Here is a 22,680-nt window from a genome sequence, read left to right on the forward strand (position 1 = left end):
TGAACCTTGAATGGGTTAAAATCTTAACCAAAGTAATTTTCCCCTAAAGTCTAAACACTCAGAGAATGAAACCATATAAGTCAAACTTTTCAGTTTAGGAATATGAACCAGTAGTGTTTTAAGAGCAAGGCATTCCTATTTCATTTCTTGCAATTGTATGTATTAATGAAGAGTGACCACCTATGTGATGTATATACTTCAGAAGAAATAAATTGTCAACAATGAGGTAAATGGGAAGTGGGTAAGAATATGAACAATAAAGCAAGTTATTTTCTTATGCATTTATATGTTATTCATATATTTATTTATTAGTTCAATATGCCAATATGTACAAAGCAAGACATTCTTTTTCTGTGTTAAATTTCTATTTTACCCCTATATAAACCTTCATATTCAACATTAACATGCCAGATAATTGAGGCCCAATCATTGGACATTTTGAGGCCAAAAGCCCAAAGGTGTAAGCCTCAAACAACTCAAGGCCTAAGCCTTTATGGTGGAATTTGAGCAGGCCTCTTTTCCTAAGGCTACGTTTGGAAACTATGCAAATCCTGGTTCAGGGTAAATTTGCACCCTGGTTCACTTTTACTTGTGTTTGGCAATATTACATTTATGCATTGACAAATGACCAAAAACACATTTTCCAATGCATATTTACATTGATAATAAGATGTAAAAGTACATCAATAAAAAAGAAGTAAATTTGCATTCAAGTAGGCTTTTGATAAAAAAAAAGGCATATGCTTTATTGGAATTTGTATTTGCATCCATTGCAGCTAAAAGCTTGTTTGGTAAGAAGGTAAATTTTTCAGTGCAAAACTAATTCAACTTTACAATTTATATGAACCGCTTTACACACTACATATTTGTATTCACACTTATTTGCATCGTTTCCAAATGCAGCCCAACTTGCCTCAACAGCCTTGTTAAACAAACATGCAACCCAAGATGATAACCATTTAGCCTATTGGTCAATCTGATGCGCTGCCAGCTGTCACAATAAGGTACATAGATATGTCATATATGTTTTTAATAAGCACCAGTTTAGGCTGTATTTGTTTTGATAGAAAATTAGGGAGAGCAGAAGGTTGGGGGGAATTTCTTAAGGACTTTCACCAAATTTGTTAAGGTACAGCTCATTAGTGTAAAATGAGGTAAACTAGAATCATGAAAAAAAATTAAAAGACAAGGTTTCCTTTATGCCTCTTAACTCTTCTTAGTTTAGCAGTCACCAATTCAACCAAATCCTTCTTTTCCCGGTTTCCCTTCACTAAACAAGAGCATTTCTTCTCCATGGAGTGCAACTTCAGTGGGCTTGGTTTGGGGCTTGGGCTTGGTTTTGCAACCCTTGAGTTGGGTGGTTTGGCCTGACCTTTTCCCAACCCGAGCCCAGCTATATATTATATGCATACATACACACATATATTTATGTAAAATTTTAGTGTAGGCTGATTATCTAAGCCCAGCCTGGGCCAGAGCGATGCATCATATTTCAGTGTGGTTGGGCCTGGATTGACCTCGGGCTCAGGCCTGGATTGAGTGGATTGAGCTTAAACCCACCCCGACTTGTCTGAATTGCGCCCCTAAAAGCCCGAGAATAGAACTCTGAATTATACTCTCTTGATCGATCACTGGATTAACTATGATCAGCTCTTGTAGATAGATACTCCGAAGTATCAGTTGCAGTAATCCTAGTCTCCTACAAAAGGGTGAGTCGACATCAACTTTTGATAAAACTATTAACTACAAAAGGACCTCGATCTAATCAAATCTCTCTTAAAACCGGTTTACAACTTGATGTATTTCTAGTTTTTGAAATGGAACTTTCCAATTCCTCATGAAAAATATCTGCAGAGGGCACCTTTGCTGTTTTCTTGAATGAACAATTGGTTTTACCATGAACTACACGAAGACCCATTTGTATAAGACTATGGATTGTAACTTCGTAAGACTTGATGCTTCGCAAGACTATGGATTGTAACAATTCCAACCCCATAGGCTTTGGAATTGTTTTCAATAGACAAAGCTTTTATTCTACATTCTTGGCTGAAGCAACATAAATTTCCAAAACCCAAGTTGAAAACAAAAGACATGGCTAGTAAATCAACTTTCTTCAAAGCGGCTCAATCAACACAACTCAGATCAAAGTTAAAGCCCTCCCAAATGGGCTTAAAGCCTAGTCGATTGAAATGCATGGTTAAAGTCTTCTTACAATCAGAATATGCATAATCTATTTGACAGGAGTTACAGGATTATGGGCTTCACCTAATCTTTCTTGGAAGCTTTATTACCCACATACTTTAATGTTAATTTCCATTTTTAATGCTCATCCAAGCAGCTTTAGCAAGAGTTCTTTTTTTTTTCTATTTCTTTATATCTTATGCTTTTATGAATTTATATATACAATCCAATAAATATTCCTACTTGATCAAAATAAAGAGTAGAAAGAAGAGATCTTTTTCCCTTCTCTAATTATCATCATCATCTAAACCTTGTCCCAACTATATGGGATCAGCTACAGGATTCTTGTTTTACCATTCCATTCTATTCAGTGTCACCATATCCATACGAGTATTTTAAGTCATTTCTTACTACAACCTTGTCCTTTTCCTCAAATGAAAATCATAAAAGATAATGAAAGAACTTGAACATAAACACATTTTGTCCAAGTCTTCTGAAAGCATAGATTATCATGCATGTTGAAAGCGTTGAGAGATTTCAAGTAATAATTGGTACCTTAGAAATTCAATTACCTAATGACTTAATTATCTTATCTACATTCTATCACTCCTATAATGATTGATGGATCAAGCTGGGCCAGAATTCAATTATACACATATAACAGAAACTTTCTCATTACTTTAATAATAAAGCTGTACATGTTAACCTTTCAGGTTTGAAATTACACAATAAGTAGGATTATCCTTTCATAGATTCAAGGTTGTGATTTCACTAACAACCCCATAAGATTGCTGCCCAGATAACTTTTGATAATAGCTGCTTGATTGGAAACTTTCTCTTCTCAGTATTGATCAGTTGCCTAAAATTGAGGATGCCTCATAATCATTTTTTCACAGCATCCCTCACTTAAGATGGTGCCCCTTTGTCACTATGTAATGCCAGCTACTAAATACAACTAATCTGCACATGTACATCAGCCATAACTTTTTAACACTAGAAATAAATAAATGGTGGAAAAGTAAGATTGCATACAAACTTTACCAGTAATAACTTGTTTGAAGAAAAGAAGTTGTGATGCAGAAGATGCAAAATCATGTTGCTTATGAGTTTCTGAACATATTGGGGTCACAAAGAGTTAAACCAGTGGATTTGCAAACAGGACAAAGATTTTTGCATCTTAGCCACTGTTTGATACATGTAGCATGGAAGGCATGACCACAGTCCAACTTTCCCATCTCATCATCCTCCAAGTACTCCTCCTATTATTAAAACAAATTAAAGACTGTTACAGGTTGTGGTTTGTTACACAAAGATCTGCAACAGAGCTTACTACTTCCATAAATATTAACTCAAATTGGCATGGTTACCTGGCAAATACTGCAAGCATCCTTTGTAGAATTCTCCTCTAATAATAAAAAATATGTACTTTGTTTAAGAAACCTGGTAATTGCTTCTTCAGATAGTCCTGTATTGACATTCCCTATACGATCCTCCAAAGCTAATAATTCCTATGGAAGATTGGAAGATAAATGATACAAAAAAAAAAAGAAAAGAAAAGAATGGAGCAGATCACACAGTGACAAAAAGAAAAAAGGTTTATAGTCTTACCTCATAGGACATGTTATCCACATCTACCCTCATGTCTCCATAACGGTCATAGAAATTTGCTATGTCCAATAGAGGTGGCTGGCTAAGAATTAAATTGTCCTGTTCATGTTATCACTAAGTAATTATCACACGATTGGAAAGGTAAGTTTCTGGATGTGATTACTTTTAAAACCTTAGAATGAGTTTGTTTTTTCTTTTTTAGTAGAAAGAATGAGCTTCAATTATAGAAAAATAAACCTCCAGAGAATATAAAAATACAGAATATTAGTAAGCAGGAAATGAATATTCATTCTGTTACTTGAATATATTGACACTAATAAACCAAATGCATCTTTAATCACTTAAGCAGTAAGAATTAACCAAGAGTCAATTGATTTTATGTTCAACCTGATGGTATGAGAATATTATTTGTACGCAAATAATGCAAAAGCTCATTGTAGAAAAATACATAATCCTGTCTTTTTTCCCATCTTAAAGATATTTCCAAGACTATGGATGGACAATAATCTTCAGGAGAGAAAAGTTAATTTCAAATGTTAATTTAATTGTATTATTATTTTAATTATTAATAATATCATATAAACTATCTTTAACTTACTCATTTGAAATGTAAAACCAACAATTTACCTGCTTTTGCAGGTTAAATATATATCTGTTAATTATTTTTATAAGGGAGGTGTCGTCCATGTCTTAGCTAGATTAATATCATGATGTCACTTGTGTAAAACCATAACCATAAGTAATGATAAGCATGAATAATGACTATGGGCCGAAAAACTCAGCCAAGAAAGGTGGTTAATCACTGACTACAAGCAACAGATTAAGAAAGGTGAAAAAAAATCCAAATCAGAGCATATGAACCTTTACAACAAACCCATCTCACTGTTGAATCCAACCTAAAAGATCTTGCAAATAAACAAGAAAAGGAATAAATAGAATTCCTTATCCAAGAGGAAATCTCATGTCCAATGTCATTGTGATTGCTAGCATTCAATCACATAAAAGGTAGTTTGTGCAAGAGGCCCATAAATGATGTAGTTATGTTGTATCATCCTGCACAAGAAGCAATAGCAACCGAAGAAGTTGTTGTTCATTGGCCATGTAATGAGCTAGTCAATCTGTCATTCAAAGAACAATCCAACCAGGTTGGTCAGGGCTGGTGGCACCCAATAGTCACACATGGCTAGTGGCAACCTGTCTACAACATGAAAGGCTAGCTATTAAATTCTCATGACATGCAAAATTAGAAGGTAACAATATCAATAGCAGCAAATGAATCTTGGCAACGATGAGGTTCAAAACAATTCAATTGGATCCATTTTGGCTGAAGACCTTTTGAGTAAGATATTGGGTGGATGGGTGTAGGCTCGGTGGTACAAATTGGTGGCATGCATAAGTAAAATACCATGCTCATTGGTGGCTGCAAATTGTGTGTGAGCACCTTGATCAAATGCCAGTGGTTCTAAATGACTCGTTGATGGCTTGTCAATTGTCTTGTAAGTTCCATGTATTTTAGAAAGACTAAGAAATTTCCAAACATCAGCCAAGTTTATGTCTATAACCTTCAAAGTTGATAGCATGTCCAAGTGCAAAAAATCAAAGACTTAATGATAGGTTGTGCACTTCTTTGGACAGAGACTAAGATATGGCGTAATTTGTAAAAGTGGATTATTGTAAACTGAACTTCTAATAAGGTTTGAAAAAGCTACCTTCACCTTCATCTGAAAGTAGTAAAATTACTCTTGTAGTCAATCTTTACCAATATCTTCTTTTATTATTTTTTTTGAAAATAAAGCTATCAACATTTCTGTTTTGCAATAGGAGCAATGATTAAAAAAGGATATTTAGCCAGTAAAGAACTTTGCATCACATAAGAGATAAAACCAAACCTCAGATGATAGTCGAAACTGCCCCCCACCACCACCTGTTAACATCCTAAACAATATTGAACCTTCTAACAAGCCACCGGCCAACCTATGTAGGAAGGCCATTGACTGCAAATATTGCTGGCTCAAAATATCAAACTCATTTTGTATCCCAATTTCATCAGAAGTAGATGCAACTTCACCAAGTTGAAGAGCTGGAGCATTTTCACTTGAGGGAGTAGTAAGTCCATTGACAGGTAGGAAGGAGCTCTGGACAATGTCAGATAGTGAACGAGGGATTCGAGAAAGAGTAAGATGATGGTAAAGAATGCAGCTAAGAGATGGTGGTAATTGAGTTTCTAAGTTTGACGGATCATGAGAACCGGATACAATGCTTCTAATATTATCAATTATATTTGATAAAGCGAGTTGTATTACTTCTGGGGTACGACCAGTCAACCTCCTTGGAAAGGCCTCTGATAATGGAGGCAGCACCCTTCTGGAAATGACTACAGCATTTGATGAAGCAGTGGTCATTGAATTATTTGTTGGGCTTGCTCTGACTGACAACATATCTGGTTCAAAATATAATGTATGGGTTGAATATAAGTCTCCTTGACGCAAACTTGTGTTGTGTATGTTTGACATCTGATCAACCGCTAATGATCTTCCAGGTGAGGATGAACATGTCTGCACAACATAAATTTAAAGTTACCTAGAGGGATTAAATGAGGTATCAAGCAAGTTAACTTTATTTATTATAAAGTGGCTTGGCGCTAGATTTAAATCCACATGATTAAAAGAAAGACATAGCTAGCACTAGATTTAAATTTACCTAATCTGTATACCTCTTGGAATTATGTAGAATAAACTCTCTGAAAATAATGTATAACAAACTTACATGATCAGATTCATGCATGCTGTCAGCCCTTCTCGATCCTACATGAAGCAATGAAAGCTCATTATCCACTCGGATTCCATCATCCCTTCGTTGGTCAGAAATGCTCACAATGTTATTCTGTTCACCTAATTCACAACTAATGCTATGAGAACAGCTTGGACTGTTGTTATTTTCTTCATTTCTTCCATTGCTGCATGTAAAACAATAAAACATTTTATTTGTTTCAGTCTGATATCTCATCCAATTCAGAAAGTATCGTAGCTATGAGAGGGGTATATAACAAGGAACTCAACAAAATTTGAGCCTCTACATTCTTTTCCAAGTAATGCCTTGAATCTTCTCATTCTTACAAATTCCTTACTGTTCTAGATAAGTTTCTATCAATAAAACCCATTGAACTCCTAATAGAATTGAACTAAATTTCCTGTGAAACATAAATTTTGTAAAACATAACTGGGGATAAGACATCAGGTCCAGAAGGCTTTCCTACAGAATTCTATAAAAATTGTGTTGGCCATTTCTGAAGTAGGACGTGATGAATATGATGCTAGAATTTCATTAATCCTTCCATTCCATGGGCAGCAAACTTTAAGCAAGGGATGCGGAAGATCTAAAGGATTATCGCCCCATTAGCCTAATTAGGAATATTTACAAGATAATCTCAAAAGTATAGGAAAATTGATTAAGAGGTTTCTTGGTGGAGCTAATTTCTCCATTTTAAGGGGGTTTTATGGAGGGTCATCAAATTTTGGACAAGGCTCTCATTGTAAATGAATGTATAGATTATAGATTTCATATTTCCATTAAGGTGGGCTGGGTGTCATCTGCTAATTGGACTTACGACCATGTCCAATGAGGATTCTTGAATTATCTTCAGAGACAGATGGGCTTTGTCTTAAAGTGGAGGTCATGGACCACAACTTGTTTGCCATCCCAAATTTTTAGTGCTGATCTATGGAACTCCAAAAGCTTACTTTGAAGGAAAAATGGATCTAAGATAATGGGATCCTTTTTTCCCCTTTTTGTGGAGGCCCCTTAATAGATTAGTAAAAATGACAGAATAAGAGGATGGGGGGCTTTATAGATTGCAAGTGATTCAATTATTTTTCTCAAAAGAAGAGCATAAAACTTGCTTTTTTTAAGATATTTGTTGATCTATTTTGAGGTAGCATTTAGCTAAAGATAAATATGAGGAAGAGCAAAGTAATTCCAATTAAGAAATTAATGGTAAATAATAATGATTGGGCAGTATTTCTTGGCTAAAACACATGGGGCTGGGAAAAGAGTTATTTGTCAATTATTGAAAGATTATAAATCCGATGAGTTGTGAATCGATCCCGATTATTGAAAATTTTCACAAACTGAGAGGCTGGAAAAAGAGTTATTTGTCAAAGGATGGTAAAGTCACTCGCATTTCAAAGCACTATCAAATCCCCCCTTCATACTTATCTTTGTTTTCAAGTCCAACATTTGTGATTAATTCCCTAGAGAAGGCTAGAATGGATTTCCTACGGGATAAGATTAATGATAAAAAGAAATTCCATCTAGTTGCTTGGTTTGCAAATCTAAAGGAATGGGTGGAGTGGGTATAAAGCTTCTTCATGAAATGAACAAAGCAATAGTGGGAAAATGGCTATGGCGATTTGATACCCAAAGGAATGGGTTATATATGAAGGAAAATCATTTGTTGCAAATATGGAATTGATGATCATGACTAGTTAATTGATGTGATTAGAGTTCATATGGGTCAAACATATGGAACGGCGCAATGAAGATTATGGAAGAATTTTATCAACTCGTTACTTTTGAAGTGAGAAATGGAGATCAACACCTCTGCGCCTATCTCACACTCAGGGATTCAATTAGGCTTTAAATAAGGTAGCAACAGTTAAAGAATGTTATGAAATTGTAGTCGGGGAGGTTGTGTGGGGTCCATTATTGAGAAGAATTATTAAGACGGAGAAGAGGAGGACCTAATCAACTTGCTAAGTGACATTTTTAGGGCTTAAATCGAGCCAAATATTGAAGGTCATATGTGGTAGTTGGAATGTATTAGGGATGGCAACGGGGCAAGTTTCGGGAGGGTTTTGTAAATTTTAGATCTGCCTCCCTAAACCTTCCGATCTGTGCCTGTTCCAAAACCTGTAACGGGTTGAATTTTTAGAATCCAACCCACCCCCACTCCCCGTTGGATTTAGAACCTGCATCTAATTTCCTATTACTTCATGTTAAGAAATAAACAAGTAAAAGAACACAAACAAACAACAAAAAGTATATATATATATATATATATATATCAAATTTCCACTTCTCCCTTTCACATAGTGACACCTAAACTCTCTCATTTAGATATCTTAGCATAATAAGAGTCTTAAGAGTAGGAGTCTTCAAGACTCTTCACAGAGTAGAAGTCTTCCTAAGATAAGTCTCCTCTCTCTCTCTCTCTCTCTTAACTTTTAGGTGACGAGGCAGGGGAGTGCATTGCTTGCATTCGTGTTTGCAGTCAACCGGTTTCTAGCTGCTGCCGTCTTCTTTCTACCGGTCAAAGACTTCTTTCCACAGGTATGTTATGTTTTGTCGTTTTTTGCTCTGTTATTTTTTTTTTCGTTTTTTAACAGATTCTTAACACTGTTATTTTTTTTTTCATTTTTTATCTGTTATTTTTTGCTCTTTTAGGTGACGAAGCAGGGGAGGGCACTGCTTCAGTCGTGTTTGCAGTCGTCGGGTTTCTAGCAACTGCCATCTTCTTTCTACCAAGACTTCTTTGGAGTTCTCCGATGCCATCTTCTTTCCACATGTATGGTCTATCATTTTTTTTTCGTTTTTTCTCTGTTATTATTTTCGTTTTTTACTCTGTTATGCTTCAGTCGTTTTTTACTCTGTTCTTTCTTAAAAAGAAACATACTAGCTAAACTTTATTTTTAACTGTGAGAACAGTTACGTTAACTGAGCTCAAAAGAGTACAAATATACAAAGCTGTGAACACGTTAACTGAGCTGGAAAGGGTGCTCACACCCCTATTGACTCTGTGGTTTTCGTTCGTTAAGGCTTAGTTTGGAAGCAGTGCAAATGCAAATATGTAGAGTGCAAAACCTTATATTTTGTATTATTTTGTATGTATTTACGCTGTACATATTTGCATTTGTACTGCTCCGAAACTGAGCCTAAATGGTTTTTTATTCTGATTGCCTATGGTTTTCGTTCTTTAAATGCTTTCTTAAAAAGAAACATCATCAGGAGACTTGCTGGTTGACTCTGCCATCCTCTGTAATTTTTTTTTTTTCGTTTGTTTAAGTCGGGTTTTACTCTACTGTGTTCGCTCAATCGAGCAAACACACTAGACATTATTCGGGTGAAGATGATGATGGTTAACCATCGGGTATGGGGCATGCGCGACCCGGTCCATTTAGTTAACCGTATTTAAACATCGGTGTGGATCATGGATCATATGCAGGACACGTCTGCCCGTCCATTTAATTAACAAAATTTATAGCTACCTCTTATTAAATAACAACATTTGACAGTATTTTTTTTATTAATTATGGTATTGTTTAATAACAATATTTATTATCATGGTGTTTTTTATTAATTTCGGTATTAAATTATTGTTAATTAATTATAGTGTTTTTTATTAATTACAGTATTTATTATTAATAATGTTATTTAATTACGGTATTGAATTACCGTTAATTAATTATAGTGTTTTTATTAATTAAAGTATTTATTATTAATAATAAATACGGTATTCATTATTTAATTTCGGTATTTATTTTATTAATTATGGTATTGTTTAATAACAATATTTATTATCATGGTGTTTTTTATTAATTTCGGTATTAAATTATTGTTAATTAATTATAGTGTTTTTTATTAATTACAGTATTTATTATTAATAATGTTATTTAATTACGGTATTGAATTACCGTTAATTAATTATAGTGTTTTTATTAATTAAAGTATTTATTATTAATAATAAATACGGTATTCATTATTTAATTTCGGTATTTATTTTATTTAATTACGGTATTAAATTACTGCTAATTAATTACAGTGTTTTTTATTAATTTCAGTATTTATTATTAATAATAAATACAATATTAAATTACTGCTAAATTTTACTGCTATTTAATTAAATACCGAAGTTACTGTTAAATAAATAACAGTAATTTCGGTATTTATTTAAAAAATTGTAAAATTTAGCAGTAATACTATTATTTAATTTCGGTATTTTTTATTAATTAACAATATTTATTATTAATTCTGGTAATTAATTAATTATTTAAACTAACAGCATTAAATTATTTTATTTAATTACGGTATTAAATTACTATTAATTAATTACAGTATTCATCATTAATAATAAATACGGTATTAAATTACTGGTAAATTTTACTTCTATTTAATTAAATACCGAAATTGCTGTTAATTAAATAACAGTGATTTCGGTATTCATTTAAATAGTAGTTAAATTTAGCAGTAATACTATTATTTAATTTTGGTATTTTATTAATTAACAATATTTATTATTAATTCTGGTATTTAATTAATTATTTCAACTAAAAGTATTTATTTAATTGTTTAACAGTATTCATTAACATTATTTAAATATGGTATTTATTTAATTTTATTACGGTATTAAAATACTATTATTCAATTGCAGTATAGTTTTATTAATTTAATTATGTTATTTTTTATTAAATTGCTAACGGTATTGATTTTATTTTGGTATTAAATTACTGTTATTTAATTACAGTATTTATTTCAACTAACGGTATTTATTTAAATAGCCATAAAATTTAACAGTATTTTTTTTTAATTATGGTATTTATTAATTACAATATTTATTAATTATGGTATTTATTAATTACAGTATTTATTAAAATAAAGTTTTTCTTTTGGCTAACAATATTTATTTAAATACAGTATTAAATTACTGTTATTTAAATACAGTATTTTTCAATCATTTCAGTATTTATTTCAACTAACGGTGTTTATTTAATTCATTAACAGAATTTGTTAGCATTATTTTAAATACGGTATATATTTAATTTAATTATGGTATTTATTTAAATATTAGTAAAATTTAGTAGTACTTATTTATTTATGGTATTTTTATTAATTAACTATATTTACTATTAATAAATATTTTATTATTTGTTATTTAATATTTTATTATTTATTACTATGTATAAATCTATTTTTGTTTTGTTATAGGAGTCTAAAGTAATGTATGGTGATCACATGGCTAAGAGTATACAATTGTATTATTTATTAAATTAGTGTTATTTAATTATGGTAATTTTTATTAATTATAGTATTTATTTAATATCAATATTTATTACTTAGTTAAATTAATTACGGTATTTAATTAATTTTAACAATCTATATATATTAAAAATTACAATGCAATTATTAAAAAATAAATTTAAAAATTAGATATATGAAATAAAACATTTAGACTAAGAAATATGGGGAATTTCTCACTTTTTCATATTAAAATTTATATTTAAAATATAAAATATTAATATATATCCATGGTTAGGTTGTTCGGTTTTAGTCGGTTTACAAAAGGCCAAAGTAAAACTAATCCAACTTGGTCGAATTGGGAAATTTTTTAACCAAAGTCGACCTAAAATACTAGAAAACTGACCAACTCGGGTCAAGTTGATCGGGTTGGTCGGTTTCATAAGTTTAATGGATAAACCTAACTGAAATTAATTATTGTTGTTTTCGTACTATAAAAAATTTATTAAAAATAGTATATAAAATATGAATAATTATTAATTATTTAAAAAATTGAAAATATAAAACAATTGTATACTCTTATATGTTTTTATTAGGGTCATTTACTAGAACACACCTTATAGTTTTTTATATTTACTTAAACCTCTTAGTCAACCTTTCTCTAATTTAGTAGAGTTTCTCTCCTAAACTATCTCTAATTCCTATTTATCCTCTCGCCCACTTTTTATCTATATCTATCTAAAGAAAGTTTCAATTAAAAAAAATTCAGAACTATTTAAATGTTATAACAAAATTATATACTAAATTTAAAACATTTATTCAAAACACAAAAAATTAATAGACTTAATAATATTCATATTATTAATAATTCAACATTTTTACAAAATTCAACATGAAATTATGTAGTAACAATATAAATTATAATTTTACGAATTATTCAATTTAAATGTTATTTATATAATAAAAATTTAACATTAAAAAATAAAAAAAATATTTAAATATTTCAATAACTAAAAATCTTAAAAAACAATAAAAATAGCTAAATAATATAAAAAAATATTTAATAACATGTAATAACATTAAAATAAATAAAAGTCAAATAATGAATATTTTTAAATATTTTACATATTATTTAAAGATTTAAATAACAAAATATTTAACATGACAAAATTTTAAATAGTTAAAAATAACAAAATTATGTAATAAATTCTAAAAAAATCTTAAAAGTAGAAAAATAATTGTAATAGAATTCATAATATTCATATTAATAATAATTTAATATTTTACAAAATTAATAACAAATTATGTAATAATAGTACAATTACAATTTAATGGATTATTAAATTCAATAAATAATTAATATTTTAGGAATTTAAATAAAAATATTATTTCAATAACTAAACAATATTGTAAATAACTAAATAATATTGTAAATAACTAATTTCACTTATATCAATTAATAATTATAGAAAATAACTATAAAAAATTATATTTATTAGTAATAAATTTACAATAATAGTGTATACTCATTATACATTTATATATACTATAATTAATATTTATTTTATTTTCAGTAATTATTTATTGTTTTTTTTATAAATATATGCTTTCAATAATTATTTATAAATGTATTTTATTTTTGTTACTTAATAGAAAATCATCAATAATAGTTGGAGATTAAACAACTATTGTTTAACTTTTGAAATTTAATTTATCATATTTATTGTATTTTTGTTATAAGTTTACTTTTAGTAATTATATATTTTTTATAATTTATACATTAATACTTATTAGAGATTAAACTATTATTTAAGATTACACTATTTATTGACTGATTTAGTATATTTTCACTATTTATTATATTTTTGTAATTATTGTATTTTTATTTTATATCTATTATATTTTCATTATAAACTTATTTTCAATGATTGTGTACGTTGGCTATAAATTTTCAATAATTATTGGAGATTAAACTATTGTTATTTAGACTATAAACTTAGTTGAAATTAGGAGTGCTCAATGATTGGTTCAGTTCAGTTGCATGTTGTTTCGCCAACCAAACCAAACTGGTCAAGTCCACAGTTTGTCACTAAAACCGATTGACCATTAGCGAAAACCCACTAACTCGGGTTGTATTGATTTGGGTCTATTTTCGGTTTAGTTTATTTGTTCAAAAGATTTAAACTTAAAAATTAACTTTAAATTTCAGAAATTACAATGATATTATTAAAAAATAAATTACAAAAATTAAATCTATGATATAAAATATTTTAGACTAACAAATATGGAAATTTTCCAACTTTACTGTATTGAAAAATTAAATATAAAATATAAAATATTAATATATATTTATTAAACCAAAGTCGATCTAAAATACTAGAAAACCAACCAACTTGGGTTGAGTATGATCAAATTGTTTATTAAAAAGTTATAATATAAAACAATTATATACTCTTATGTATTTCTATTGTTTAAGTTTCGCTTAACAAAGCACGGGTCCTCGTCAGCATGCCTCTCCTTGCTCCATTATCCCCACCCTGTATTCTTTTTTACTTTCTCTCCTCTCCCCTTCTCACCACTCCCATTAAGCCATGTCACCCAACTACCTAAAAATATTTCTATACTCTCTCTCCTAAGGTATGTCATTTAAACCAATAAGAAAGTATCATATTGCCCCACTCCGTAATCAATTCCTAAAATGCATCACCCCAATCTATATGCACTCTCTCTCATTTAAAATATTTGTATTAATTAATAAATAGTTAAATACGGTTAATATTTAATACCACCCATATTCAATGAGTATTAAATAGTGTTATTACCAAAAGTTAATAAATATGGTTAGTAATTTACAAAAAGTTGAATATTCTTATTAGTACCGTTAGTAAATTACCAAAAATTAATAAATATTATTATTAATTAACTCATTAACAACATTTTATAGAAAATGAAAACTCTTTAACTAATACCTGTAAAATTGAGAATTATTTTAACAATTATCAAAAAGTATAAAATTTTAGTTATTGTTATTAGTATAATTAATAACCAAATACAAATGGGGGAACAAAATATTATAATGTTAGAAAATGAAATTATTAATTAATTTATATTGAAAAATAAAAATATAAATTAGTGTAATTTTGTTAGTAAACTACCAAATAAATATATATATATATATATATTTAATAACAATTAAAAAAATCAATAAATCCCCATAGTTACACAAATGTAATAAATTTCTCAAAAAAAATCATAAAACTACATTTTTGTAAAATAACATTTTTGAAATTAAAAGATATAAAGTTTTTGAAAGTTTATTTGAAATGCATTAAATAATTATTGAAAATTATTAGAATATTTTGGAAATTTTAGGAAAATTTATTACATTCGATAGAATTTTGGAAATTGAAAAATTATGTAATTATCATGCAAATTATTGAAAATTATTAAAGATAAATGACTATGGGAAATGGAAACTATAATTTGAACAAATAATTACACAAATTATTAAGATGAATTAGTATACTATTGGAAAAAGGAAATTATTAGTTAGTTTATATTAGAAATTATAAGATAAATTAGTATAGTTTTGTAAGTAAACCATTTAAAAAGAAAATAAATTATTTAATAAAAATTTAAATAAATTTGAATAAATTTTCAAAATTATACAAGTATAATAAATTTTCCAAAATTTTCATAAAATTACATTTTTGAATATTAAAGACAATTTAGTGTACTTTTAGAAATTTACCATGTGGTTGATACTCAGTGTATCATTTTGATCATTTCTATCATCAAATTGAATATTGGGTTGACGGGGATAGTGTTTTCAAAACTAGATCAAACTAGATGGTTAGACCGGAAAAATTGAGATCTGGACACCATTTCACCTCAAAACCGCTTTTTATCCAAAAATCGTTTATTTGGTTAGCGAACTATTGACCTAGGCGGTCGAACCATTAACCTAGACAACAATTTTTGGCTTTTTTTTGTTTTTCTAAATTTTTATTTTTTTTTATCAAAGTGGGTCATCCGTTTGGATTAAACAGTCGAATTGTTCGACCCCAAAACAATTCCCTAGTCCAATTTTAAAAACCTTGGATGGGGAGTGGTGCCTTGCCTTGAGCTTGGCTTGGTGTGCGGCATGGCCTAGCCCAAGGCTCGACCCATGGACCAGCCCGATCCACGGCCTGACATGGGCCCATGTAGGCTTGGGCCATGCCGAACCAAGCCCCAAATTATCCTAGAGGAGGGAGGCATGGCCCGGGATGCTTCGTGGGCCAACATGGCACGACTCGCATTTTGTGCAGGCCACATGCGGGTCGTGTCATGCCGACTCAATACTGCCCAATTTACACATCTACTTGAACCCACCGAATACTAGGGACGGGGTAGCAAAATTCAAGGATTCTCCATCATTGATGAGAAGTGGGGTGCCTTTGAGGAGTTGTTACCTTGCCCTAAACCCGTGTGACACTAAGGACGGGGCGGGGATGAGGTAGAGTGTCTTGACTATGGGGCAGGACAAGGGATGGGGTGCCTTGCCCTAAATCCACCCTATTGTTATTCCTATATAATTGTTAATTATTAGTGGAATTAATAAAAAATTTAGCTTTTATAATTATTTTTATTTATTTAAAGTTAATCAGAATTTCATTTAAAAATAATAAAAATTATTAATAAAACTAAATTTATTAAAAAATATTTGTTCATATTCAATTAACAATAAATATTTTTTTATAAATTAATATTAAATGAAAAATAAAATTATTAAATCTTTCAGATTTTCCTGTGCATCGCACGGGGTCCCTGTTAGTTATTTGATTAAAACATATAAAAAACACATAGACTCTCAATTATCCTTCACGTAAAATTCATAATATTATTAAATTCAACACCTAATACATAAAGTTTATATGCTTTCCAACAATATGCGGGTCGGGAGAGTTGGGTTTGGCCTAATACTGTATCCTACCCGCACACGAACAGGTTATAAAATCCCAAAATCTGTCTCCATCCCAAAACCCGTCCTTTAAAGCATGGAAACCCACCCCGTCAACGTGGATACCCACCAGGTATGGTAGAAATTTCCATCCCTAGTTGGAATCCAAAAAGAGTATCTTCTTTATCTAATCTTTCTTCAGCAAATTGAGCGAGCAAGAATGTCCTCCAAGGTCATCCAAAGCTCCACCTAACACTATTTTGTTCTTACGGACTGCAATTATGGACAGGATTCTTACTATCAATCAATCATCTCCAACCCAAAGGGGTGACTTTAACGAATCAATGCAAGATGTGTGATCAGGGGAGAGGAGTTGGTGCTTCACTTTTTAATTCATTGCTAATTCTCTTATAGTACCTGGGTGGATGCACTTCTTAAAAGTGTTTAAACTCAACAGCACCTCAATTCATCACTTATTTCTGCCCGGAAATGCAAAGCATTCAGCAAGAGAGGGAATATTTTGAGGAAACTAATCTCATTAGTCATTTGCTGATTCATTTGAAGAGAACCCAATGAGAGGGTCTTTAATGCAAAGAGCTCTCAGGTTTATGCTGTTAATTAGGTGGATGGAGAGATCCCTATTCCAATGGGAAAGCAATCATAAGGAGTTTGCAGGCCTGAAGCTCTCTGTTTTCTCATTTCATTGTCAGGAGAACTTTTTGGATGATAACTTCTCAGTTTTGTCTTAATTGATGAATTTGCTTTGGAGGAAATTAAGGTCTTCCTCTCTTATTAATAGAAATTTCACCATCTCTCTCGTCTTCAAATTGTTTGGAGAAATTTCACCATTTTTCAAAAGAAAATGCATAATAACTTCTTAAACAATTGATTCCAACTCTGAATTTAGAAAGAAAGAAAAGAAAAGAAAAAGGATTTGAACACAAGGAAAACAAATTGGAGACCCAGGAAACAATGCAATGATTTGAAGTTTGCAAAAATAACATCCATAAGCATCAAAATACCAGTCTTTTGCAATTTTCTTCCCCATGCAATTGTTTTCATTTGCTTCCAAACTGAAAACTGAGTCCAATAATCAGAATGAACTGTGAAAATCAATACCATAATATCTTCTTCCACAAAACAAAAATTAAACTTACATGAATTGATTTTGAGGATTACTGGGCAGCATCTGAGAAGGAGGTTGGTGCATGATTCTATCACAATGATGGATGTGAGAAGAGAAAGGAGTCAAGAGAAATGGACTTGTTGTCAAGGAGAAAGAGAAAGCGGGTTTATTCATTTGTGAATCAAATTTAATAAAGGAGTGAATTTAGGTTAATTTAAATGTGGTTTAGCGGTTATAGTGGCAGGGGCTACGCAACGGCAATTAACGAACCATTGAAATTGAGTCATTTAGTGCATTTAATGAGGGTATTTTTGTCATAAATTAGTTCTTACAATTTGACTTGTTGCCTCAACTCAAATGTGGTGATGTGGCCTCAAATGGAAGTGAAAAACTAGAGTACGAAAAGCATTTCAAGGTTAATCCTCGTAGAACCAAACAGTTCATGGTTTAATGGTTTGGTTCAATTTCTTCACTACTTCTGTTTTGTTGATGGTTTGTTTGCTATTTGATTTGACTCAAGTAATGATAGTGTTCCAGCCGCATTGAAATCGCCAAACGTTTATTGTCACTGGACATAGAGGATGTAGCATAAACATGTTCCACTGGTTCGACTAGAGAATGCAATTCATAAAAGAAAACTCAATTCTTTTCTTTAACATTGTAGAGTTTGATATTCAGGTGATATTTAACAATATCAGTTGAATTCTGGCCATCAAGGATGTAGATTTGTTTCACATCACTAAAATTTTTATTTGTTAATGGATATATAAACAAGAAGAAAGAAAGAAGGAAAGAAAAAGAAGCAGAGGGCAATTTGATAATTTTACTACCCATTGTAATGCCTATTAATGGTGTTGGACTAAAGTGACACTTTCTAGAAATTTAGGTATTGTAGTGGCACTTTTCAAAGTATAAATACTAGGGGTGAGCAAGAAAAACCGAAAAACCAGCAATTACCTGAATAGACGGGCCAGTATACATATATTTCTATATATTTCTATTTTTTATTATATATTTATATACTTTATATAATATACATTATAAATATAAACAATCGAAAAGCCGATGAATTTTGGACGTACTCCACTTTAAAATGACCCCGAGTGGATTTGGGCTCCACTTTATATTTATATCTTGGTATTGTCGGATTTGAAATTTTGGGTTCTATGTAAATATGATACTTAATTTCTAGGTTAATGTAAAATGAGGTTTAGGATCAAAATGACCCCGATCGGATGATTTGAATCGGTTATGGCTGTGGCTCTTAAGATGATGGGATAAATGGTGTTAGATTTGGAATTTTGGCTTCTATCATAAGTTTGGTGTTTGATTTCTAAATTAATGCGAGATAAGGTTTAGGATCAAAATGATCCCGATCATAGGATCTAAATCAGTTATGGCATTGAGTCTTGACATGAAGGGGTAAACGGTGTCGGTTTTGGGTGATCTTACTGTTGCCGGATTTGGAATATTAGGCTCTATGTATCTATGGTGCTCGATTTCTAACTGGATGTGAGATTGTAGTTCATGAACAAAATGACCCTAATTGGACGATTGGGATTAGTTTCAGCTTTAGGTCTTAAGATGAAGGGGTAAATGGTGTCGTATTTGAGTGATCTTTGTGTCATTGGATTAGGAATTTTGGGCTCCACGTGCCTAATGTGTTGGATCCTAAAGTTTAAACTTTAGTGAAATTCAAAAAATGCCCCTAGTTTTGTTGAAAGGTTAGCTAGTGCATGCTTAAAGGTTGAAGCGCTACAAAAAGGCTGAATGGTGCAAAAATGGGATGCCTACAACTGGACATAGAGGATGTAGCATAAATATGTTACATTGGTTCAACTAGGGAGTGCAAGCCCTAAAAGAAAACTCAATTCTTTCCTTTAACATTGTAGAAAAGTTTGCCATTGATTTTTAGAGTTTGACATTCAGGTGATATTTAATAGTATCATTTGAATTTTGTCCATTAAGGATGTATATTTTTCTCTCATCATTGAAATTTTTACTTGTTAATGATTAAATAAGAAGATGAAGAAGAAAATAAAGAAAAAGAAGTGAAGGGCAGTTTGATAATTCTACTACCCATTGCAATAACTTTTAATGATACTAGGCTAATGTGGCTAGCTTCCTAGAAATTTAGGTATTGTAGTAGAAATTTTGAAAATTTAAGTACTAAAGTGAGACTACCCCTAAGTATAGGATACTAGTTAAGGGTCTATTCGTTTACATCGAAATCTCACATTTGAATGCTTTTGGAATTATAATAATTATTTTTATAGGTGTATTGTTGTTGGTGAAATTTTCTTAGTTCTAAACATTGAATGTAAAGAATGTTGCTCAAAAATTTAAATGCCAAATTCTAAAATATGACAATTGACTATTTTAACCTTGGAAAAGAGATATTTTATTTAACTACTTAACAAACTAATTAACAAAACTAAAGGATTATAGAATAAGAAATAAATATTGGAAATAATAAAAATTATGATTTTTTCAATATTTTTAAGAAATTAAACATGAATTAACTAATTAATATTTAAAATATATAATTAAGTAAATAACTAAAAATTAATAATTTATAAATTATCACCTTTTACTTATTCATGTAATTAATTATGAATTAACTACATAATTACATAGTTATTAATTAACTAATTAAGTGAAATATTAGAAATAATCAATTATTACAAATTAACAATTAAAAAAATTATTTAGTGTTTACATAAAACTCACACTTTTAATTCAAAAAATGAAAATAATTGTTAATAATTGATAATATTTTATTTATTAATTAATAATAAAACTAATAAATTATTAGTAATTAAATAATTAAATATAGTCAACTAAATGACACATAATAATAACTTATTATTATTAATATTGCTATTATTATTATTATTATTATTATTATTATTATTATTATTATTATTATTATTATTATTGTATATGGTCACCATAGCATACATAAATGGAATAGCATTTTGGGGCATTCTTTTAAAACATGAGTGAGCATTATTGCCATTGTATATGATGTGATGCAAATTAAGGTTGGATAAAATGGGAATCCAAAACTCTTTATGCCTCTAAAAGGTATTAAGAGATAAGAGGAATAAAAAGCAAAAATGAACATGGCAAAAGAGGGGATATACTATAAACCAATTAAAATTCTTAAATATAGATTCAATGAGAGATCGAGTGTTAATACCTTAAATACAGGTCATAATAAGAGGTTATAATATAAACTTAAAAGTGACAATGAAAACTACATTTTCCACCTTCACAATAGAAATGACCATATTTAAAAACAAAGTATTTTAGTGAAGTTAAAGTCTAAACATTGAAACTCCATTCATACTTTAATAGTAGTACTATAGATGCATCTAATAAGTGATGATGCAACATTGAAATTTACAACTATTACTACTACTAATATACATTGGCAATTTGAAGTAATGATGATCACAAGTGAAATACATAAGTTATTGAAGTATAGTGCATTATTAGATTTATTACCTTACAAACTTAATATTATGATTCAAATCTTTTACTATCTTAGTTAACAACTAGATGAGATTTTGGTTGAACCACTAGTATGCCACCTAAATTAAAATGTGGTTTCATTTCTATGCCATTTTTATAACACATGTTTTTGTATCATTAATTATGTAGCCAAATCCATTCTCGCAATCGTATGAGAAGACATGGCATGCCTATTTGGACAACATTGTTATCACATAGACCTTAGCGGGCACCCTCATCATTTCCTCTTCAATAGAGGAGGTTTGTGCTGTGGTGGGTCGGGGGTTCGAGGCCCATGGGCCAGGTCGGCACGACACAACAGCATGTGCCGTGCCGCTCGCGGCCAGCGTGCTAGCACGGCCCAACCCGTGGCACGACACGAAGCAAGGTCCGCTCGGGAATATAGTCGTTGGCCCCCTCCCAAAGGGGCCCAATGGCTAGTTTCAGCCCCCCCCCAACTATAAACAACCATATTAGGGGGGTATTTCTGTATTTTGCTTATGAGGGGTTGAAAAAATGACATAAATGCCCCCCAACAGCTATATAACAACTAGTTTAGGGGGGCATTTTGGGTAAAGTTATAAGTAACTTTACAATGACCAAAATACTCCTTCCAACAACTAAATAACAGATAGTTTATTGGGTATTTTGGGCAATTGAATTATGTTCAATTCCTATAAATAGCCCTATCCTCCACCATTCTCATCACACCAATTCAACAATTCTCTTAATCTCCTCTCCCTCTCTCTCTCATACTCAAACTCATACATTCTCAATTATTTGCAATCTAAGAAATTCTGATTAGCTGATTATTTGATTTTGCATTCTCCAATTCTCAAGTCTCAACTTTATCAAAGTTTCAACTTTCAACAAGAAGAAGGCTTTCTCAACCAGCTCAAGTATCTCAATTTGGGAGGCTTGGACGTTGAAAAGCTTTAACCGTTGAAATCAAGTTGGGATTTTGAACCGGCAATCCAGGTAAGTCGAATTAGATTCATTTTTATCTTTTTAGAATTAAAAAAATGGCCAGCTCTTCTCAAAACCGATTCCCCAACATGCTCACCATGGATGATATTCAATTGCATCACAAAAGTGTTAACACTGATGCGATTGATGTCGATGGAAGTGGAACTTTCACCCATGGTAGTAGTGATACTAGGGGAAAAATGAGGGCTTCTAACAGAGCTATCCTCCGCGGATTAAAGGCACGGTTGGACTGAGCTAAAGGATTGTGTGCACATGAACTACCCAATGTTCTGTGGGCGTACCGGACCACAGAGAAGACCGCCATGGGAGA

The 22,680-nt window shown here is 30.8% G+C and overlaps 1 protein-coding gene across 1 annotated transcript; it reads right to left on the bottom strand.

Annotated features, from left to right (window-relative positions):
• Positions 1-2,828: 2,828 nt before the first annotated feature.
• LOC104592661 (uncharacterized) lies at positions 2,829-18,023 on the bottom strand. The gene is made up of 7 exons (XM_010252094.2): positions 17,899-18,023; positions 6,556-6,745; positions 5,679-6,344; positions 3,790-3,888; positions 3,549-3,689; positions 3,223-3,440; positions 2,829-3,141 (listed from the first exon to the last, which is right to left on the bottom strand). The coding sequence occupies exons 1-6, from the start codon at positions 17,949-17,951 to the stop codon at positions 3,282-3,284; spliced, it is 1,308 nt and encodes a 435-aa protein (XP_010250396.2). The 5' UTR covers positions 17,952-18,023; the 3' UTR covers positions 2,829-3,141; positions 3,223-3,281.
• Between the last annotated feature and the right edge of the window lie 4,657 nt (positions 18,024-22,680).

The sequence above is a fragment of the Nelumbo nucifera genome, chromosome 8 (genome assembly GCF_055504915.1).
Source record: "Nelumbo nucifera cultivar China Antique chromosome 8, China Antique-T2T, whole genome shotgun sequence".
Classification (NCBI taxonomy): domain Eukaryota; kingdom Viridiplantae; phylum Streptophyta; class Magnoliopsida; order Proteales; family Nelumbonaceae; genus Nelumbo; species Nelumbo nucifera.

Excerpts from the sequence above, each read along its gene's own strand:
- LOC104592661 (XM_010252094.2), bottom strand. The coding sequence starts at position 17,951 with ATGCACCAACCTCCTTCTCAGATGCTGCCCAGTAATCCTCAAAATCAA. Across the intron at positions 3,889-5,678 it reads AGTTTCGACTATCATCTGAG|GACAATTTAATTCTTAGCCA; the intron begins GTTTGGTTTTAT and ends TAACATGAACAG. Across the intron at positions 3,441-3,548 it reads ATGCTTGCAGTATTTGCCAG|GAGGAGTACTTGGAGGATGA; the intron begins GTAACCATGCCA and ends TTTTAATAATAG.